The 6,899-nt window shown below is 41.5% G+C and overlaps 1 protein-coding gene across 1 annotated transcript; it reads right to left on the minus strand.

Moving 5' to 3' along the window:
- Positions 1-939: 939 nt before the first annotated feature.
- Positions 940-6,605, minus strand: LOC124283067. The gene is made up of 6 exons (XM_046719085.1): positions 6,486-6,605; positions 5,838-5,885; positions 5,170-5,339; positions 4,214-4,378; positions 1,705-1,751; positions 940-1,017 (listed from the first exon to the last, which is right to left on the minus strand). Exons 2-6 carry the CDS (start codon positions 5,879-5,881, stop codon positions 973-975), a joined length of 471 nt encoding a protein of 156 aa, XP_046575041.1. The 5' UTR covers positions 5,882-5,885; positions 6,486-6,605; the 3' UTR covers positions 940-972.
- Positions 6,606-6,899: the final 294 nt, after the last annotated feature.

The raw sequence follows: 6,899 nt of genomic DNA on the forward strand, positions 1-6,899 counted from the left end.
ATTAAAATACGGCTTATTCCTGTAGTTCTCATGAATAATGAGTCAATTGCAACATTCATTATGTATATCAATGATAAGAACTCTAACAGAACAAAAGATGTGTGAAATAGTTAAGTTTATACACTTTCCTTGGGAAAAGGAAAAACTGAAAGAAGTACTGGTAAAATCCCTCTTAAATTTACAAAGATTTACAAGCCTTGTAAATATCATCTTTACAATTGTTTGCAAATATGATATTTACAAATTGCAAATGTTTGTAAATCACCATAATTGTTTCTTGTGTATTACAGAAGAAATCGTATTCCTGTACTCACTTATTTATTGTGAATATATATTTCACAAAATCAGTATTAGTGACGGTATGTCTCATAAGTACTTTCAGATCCTGGAGTAACACCCGGTGTCAAATAAACAAAATTCAGCCTCCTCTGAGGAACAGGTGTCTATGGTCGCATTCTTACCTACCGTATAGAGCTTGCTGTATAAACACAGTATGCACCTGTGTGCGTGCGTGTGTGTGTTTGTATCTTCCATTTAAATCAACTTGGGTCAAGACTGCATTCTAAAAACCTCTTAAACCATCCCTTTTCACACTTTGTTGACTTGTCATCAATCCAAAAAACGTGGAAATATTAAAATGAACCTGATTAATTCTCATTCCTTTGAACACATCTTGTGGATATCTTGGAGTAAGTGTTTTCTCATTTCTTTAACTACACAGATCCCTTGGGCCAAGCAGGGCCCTTACATCACCAGGTGTTTAGGCATGCTGTAGATTATTCCTGAAATAACGCACCCTGAAAAACCCTTAACTCATCATTACACTATGCACCGATCCCGTAGCCCAGTAGCGGCCCTTACACCACCAGTGTCTTGCTCTTCATCATCAACAAAGTAGGACTCTCGCGACCAACGCTGACAAATGATACAAGATGGCAATGTACATCAGAATGTTTTATTTGACAGCTGATCTCAAGGGCCGTGAGAATATTTCGACGGTACACAGTTCACGTAGAGCTGAAACATACGAAGAGTATATCAGTGACACAGTGCCTCGGTCAAGCCAGCTTCCAGTGCTTGTTTCTAGCAAAACTATATTTTCAGGAACTATGCGCTACCCCCGTTATAGTAATAACTCCCCAAGTAATAGCTCCCCAAATATACTTTTCCTAGTATTTTCGACATTGGTTTCCTTTTTAATAATTGCATTTAAAGTTCATTTTCGATGTGTTATCACATTAAAGAACCCAAGCACGCGAGGAATTTATGTTGTTACTAATAAAATAATACACAGCGAATATGGTAACTGAGAAATCTCATGTGGATCAGTCGAAAATTATATTAAATATGAAATACACAATGCCATTTTAGAAAGTGGTCAAATGTAACATATGTTATATTTGGCATTACACTTTCTTAATAAAGTACAGATTCTAGTATTTTTTGTGGTTGAGTCCCATCCGGGATTCGAACCCACACCCTCAGATTCAGGCACCTAATCGCAAAGTCAGACGCCTAGACCGCTCAGCCACCGCGGCTTCCACAAAAATGGACTTTGTTTACCCCTCTGATAAGTATTAATTGGCACGGCTCCCAAGGGAGTCCGGATGTGACTCAACCCAAATGGTACTAGAATCTGTACTTTATTAAGAAAGTGTAATCCCAAATATAACATATGGAAAACTATATTGTTACATGACTTACATTGATCATGAAGGACTGGAACTCTGCGCTTGAGACTTGTCCATTTCCTGTAATACAGTAAAGCTTACATGCAACGCAAAACACAACTTTGCAGATTCTGATACCTTTCGGTGTAGACTTATAGTAACAAATAATCAAAAATGCAAATTCAACTTATAAAGTTGAAATATAACGCGATGAAAAAAATCCCGCGAAATCGGAGTTCACTAAACGATTCACTGAAAAAGAAAACCAGCTGGGGTGAAAAACCCAGCTGGGGTGAAAAGAGGTTTCAACAGCTGTGCTGCAGTGCGCACATAGCGCATGCACAGTGAATAGGTTCGAACGTCACTCTGTCTGAGCGCAAAAGCGCAGAGAGAAAGAAATGGTCTAGTCGCCGAACTACTTTCAAGGGCATGTATCTAGTTTACTTGGAAAACAAACATGGCATCCATGGAATTTACCTCAAAGGGTATGTTTAACATGCTTAAATACTTTCCTACGCCATAATGTTAAATAATATATCCTGGTTATAAAAATTCAGGAAACCCAGAAGGACTATGCAATAATTAAAATATACTTGAGTGTCTGGGAAAAGATGATGTTCTGAAATGAAAATTGTTTCAACTAATTTCTTCGCTATATACGAGCATTCTGATTGGCTGGGGGAATATTTCTCTACGAGAGGGGTACGAGTCTTCTTTCAGGTTACGGAAAAGGACGAGTAGTTAAGAATGGACTTGAAGCGGTATGCCTATACACACACAAAGAGCCCTGAGTGTGTCGGAAAAGGAACCAGCCAATGAAAGCCTTCGTTCCACTTAAGTGCACGCCCACCCGCTCTGACTGGGTTCGGTATCCCGGGTGCCTCGTTTCGAGGGCAGTAAACCCAAGTACAAAATATTTCACTTTTGATTTGCGATTGTACGCTTATAATTTTGTTTATTTGTTTTTTCATAATCACCAATGTATATTATATGTAATGAATAAATAATAATTGTGTTTTAATTATGCTTATTTTGTTGGTTCTTTCTAAGCTTTAACCGTTGTCAAGGGTTATAGACAAAGGAGACACATGTTTTTCTTGGTCACTTTATCTATCAGTCTGTGTCAAGGGCAAACCCTTCACATTTGTTGAAACTGTCAACAAGCGTTTCAACGATGGAATATATCTGTTCTGTGTTTTGTTTTGTTGGTACGAATAGAAAACTCCAAATTTAGGCGCTATGAAGGCGACTGATTGGTTAAAGAATCCATGAATCCTTGTTTTAAAATGGGCGGTTAATGTTCCCTCACGGCATTCATATCCAACTCATGTCAAGCTTCAAATAGAGACTAGCCAAACAGAGACGCGCACCCTTCTCGTGGCCATTATTGCAACTTGGTGTCGTCTATGCTAAAAACAGTTGTGACCAACTCGTGTTATTCCGGGACAAGCCGAATAGCGACTCGCGTCCCACTGAAGGCGTTTTTGTGACTAGGTTCCATCTGAACGCAAACAGGCATAGCTGAAAGAATTAGTGATATGTTTCACTTAAGTATTGCACTAGAGTTGATCAGGGAGAATAGAATACGTAGATTATCCCTGGGTTGATGTATTGCATTTATTTACAGCTCTGCTGAACACAATTAACTGTATCTAGGGTAAGTTTTTAGATACAAGACGAATGTACTTTGAAAAATCAGTTATTTCCGACGGTTTAATTCTACTTGAATTCATACGGCTATTCCAAATGCTTTGACGCATTTTCGTGCATAACTATTAACGACACGGATGAAGGAGTCCCTGGCAGCTTACGGAAAGACACGATTGGCAACGAATGCTCACGGGTTAACATCACGTGGCCTACCAGGGACGTATCTTCTGTTCTCGGCTCGATAATTGTATTACCTTTCTTTGCTGGCTCCGCCTTCTCACAGTAGCCAATCAGAAAAGCGGTTATACAATCGAGCTTGCCAATGTTACACAGGCGGCGGCCGCAGGCGCGAAGGTTTGCTCGCTGTGCGAATCAGATTTAGGGAAAACATCATACTGACAAATTGACAGGTCTGAAACCTTCCAAAAATGTATGCAATACTTCCGTCTACCTCTTTCAGTTATCTCTGCAAGAATTGTGTTGCCAAGTTTAATCGGTTAGAAAGTGAGTTGTGATAGAAGCCTTGTGATTGGTAAGCTCAACTTCCGTAGACACCGGATTGGATAAAAAGACAGCGAAGGGACTTAATACAATAATCAGGCCGAGCCTTAGATGCATCCAGGGTACTAGTGGTGATTTACCGAAACGCATAATGTCGTATACCCTTTGAGATTATCGAGGATGATTGCGTTTTAGAGGGGTATGCATTTGTATAAAACGTTCTCTTTAGTTCATATTATTGTAGAATCCTCATCTGCCTCCACTGAACAAATTGTATGAGATTCACGACAAAAACACAACAACAACACCCACACACAAAAACAAACCACCCCCACCCAACCCCAACCCCACCCCACCTTATGAAAACTGAAATGTCATGAAAGATCACCCACCGTCAGCGTCAAGTGTTTTCGCCAAAGCCGCGAGGTCGGCTGCGGTCAGTTTTTGGTCGTCGTTCGTGTCGAAGTTGTGGAAGAGGTAGCCAACGAAGTCGCGATCGTCGTGGTAGCGCTGATGCCACTGTCTCACAAACTCGTTCTCGAGCACCTCGCCGTCCTCTGAACAACATCAGCAGCATTACGTTAAGGGTGCAGTTGTACAAAAGCGATCTTAGCGTAACTCCCATACCTTAACAAAGGCTCATTAGATACCCCAAGATTCACTCGTTTCATAAATATAGTATTACACGGGACATCGTTTAGTATTCTCTATTCACGAGGGGAGATAACTGGTAGCCTGTTGGTTACGTTCTAAACATCCACATTATCCAAAAGTCAAAGATGCAATCAGCATTGGCAAAGTCGAGTGGGGTCTCTGGCCAATATCTGAGGGTTCACGGTACTTCTCCAAGTATATAGGATGAATACAAAACCCCAATCACAAAGCACACAGCACTATGGTATCCGTCAGCCTATGATAAGCCCTGTAGTTACAATTGTTTCTAACACTCATGCCTTTACTAGAATCTGCACTTTCCTAGAATCCTTAGAAAGTGTAATCCCAACTCTAACATGTTACAAGAAAATAGGCTGTCAATGTGGCTACTTTAGAGGGTCACATATGGTAAATGAAACCTTTATTAGTTACCATTATTCCACATGTATCAGGATGGCCTGAAGTGAGTGAGTTGGGTTTTACACCGCTTTTAGCAATCTTCCAGCAATATCACGGCGGGGAGACACCAGGAATGGGCTTCACAAATTGTCCCCATATGGAGACTCGAACCCGGGCCTTCGAAGTGACTAGCGAATGCTTTAACCACGAGACTACCCAACCGCCACTGAAAATTATAGAGGGTTAGACAAACGTATGACAGACAGCTTGTAATAAATATTAATAATTTTCTTACTATCAACGTCATATCTGGAAATAAACTCCGCATTGACCTCGGGCAGTTCCACAATGCCGTCGCCATCTTTATCCATGTCGGCGATGATGTTGACGACCACCTGCTTCTCCGCGATCTGGTGATGGTTGTTGAAGGCGCAGGAGTGGTTGTGGATGTGACCCTGGCCCTGTCTGAGGGCAGAGAATTCACTGACGAGTCTTCCAGTCTTAGAATGTGGGTTTAGTTTTACGCCTATCGCAATATTCCTGCAACATCACGGCGGGGGACACCAGAAATGGGCTTCACACATTGTGCCAATGTGGGGAATCGAACCCGGGTCTTCAGCGTGACGAACGAACGCTTTAACCACTAGGCTACCCTCCAGTCTTGGAGAGCTGAGAGACTGAGCTTTAGTTATGCCAGTCCTAAACCTTTCCATGAATACATAGGTTTGGGAACGTGCTCTTTTTCCTCAAGTGGCAAATTAAAAAACCACACCCACAAACCGCGTTTAAATCTGATATACTAGCTTATACCATTCGCACAAAAACTCCATATGATCAGATATACTAGTATAAACCACCTACACATATACTGCGATTAATCCGATATACTAGCTTATACCACAAAAATTGTACCACCCACACACGAACGTACCTGATATCATCGCTCTGATATACACCACTCACCCGTAAACTGCCACAGATCCGATTAAAACAAGGAAAGCTATCATGGTTCTGAAAATCAAATGGAACAGTTTTAGTTCAGACAACAAGTACTGGCGAATAATAACACCAGTGCACCCTATGGGGGGAGCGTGACGGCGCCCATTATACACGTGTCTTGACAAAGCGAGCGAGTTTAGTTTTACTCCGCTTTTAGCAATATTCCAGCAATATCACGACGGGGGACACCAGAAATGGGCTTCGCACATAGTCCACGTGGGTAATTGAACCCGGGTCTTCGTTATAACGACAGAACGCTAGGCTACACAATCGCCCCTCTAAGAGCAAAAATGAAGAAAATACATGGTTCTCTGTTACCCGATTGCGCGATAAAGGGTTGACTGTACCCATGTAATGAATTGAACCCAGGTCTTCGGCGTGACGAGCGAACGCTTTAACCACTAGGCTACCCACCGCCCTGCTTGACAAAGCACCTTTTATGAAAGGTTTGGCATACCTGTTAGATACGGCAACAGCCAAGCTTGTACGTCACAAAAGGCAATTTTGTCGCATAAACTGTTAAATTCGGCCTTAAATGAATATCTAACCAGGTGAGGTTTCGACAAGAACAGTGTAAATCCGGATTACGAACGCCATGGAAACGTCAGCTACCTTGACCAGAGTACAGCTAGTGTTCCTCAAGGATGTCTGTCTGAGAGTAACTTCAGTCTATAATCGCTGCTTCTCATATAAGCAGTGAACTAGGTCGCACACATTCCAAGGAGTGTTATTTCAAAACAGGAATTTCTATGCACACAAACATCTGCGCCTTTCGCAGACTGCACAGTGTTTCTTTAGATCCAGTTGAAAACAGTTATCTAGACTAATGCTTAGTCTCTGAATATATATAATTTTGATAGTAACAAACAAGCCCATTTAAATTGAAAAGGAGCCCTGGGGAGACCAGAGATTCAGAGAATAAGAACATCTGCATTGGGGCTACACGTGCTGGGGTCATTACCAATTAGAAGTCACATCATACAACCATCAGATAACGCTATACGTGACAGACATATTTATTGGCCC

Source organism: Haliotis rubra, unplaced genomic scaffold, assembly GCF_003918875.1.
Source record: "Haliotis rubra isolate DU_JTF1 unplaced genomic scaffold, ASM391887v1 Scf309, whole genome shotgun sequence".
NCBI lineage: Eukaryota > Metazoa > Mollusca > Gastropoda > Lepetellida > Haliotidae > Haliotis > Haliotis rubra.

What these genes read in the sequence shown, in the direction of transcription:
- LOC124283067 (XM_046719085.1), bottom strand. Translation starts at nt 5,881, where the DNA reads ATGATAGCTTTCCTTGTTTTAATCGGATCTGTGGCAGTTTACGG. An exon ending in GGATCTGTGGCAGTTTACGG is followed by an intron (nt 5,340 to 5,837) that starts GTGAGTGGTGTA and finishes CTCTGCCCTCAG; the next exon opens with ACAGGGCCAGGGTCACATCC. An exon ending in TTCCAGATATGACGTTGATA is followed by an intron (nt 4,379 to 5,169) that starts GTAAGAAAATTA and finishes GATGTTGTTCAG; the next exon opens with AGGACGGCGAGGTGCTCGAG.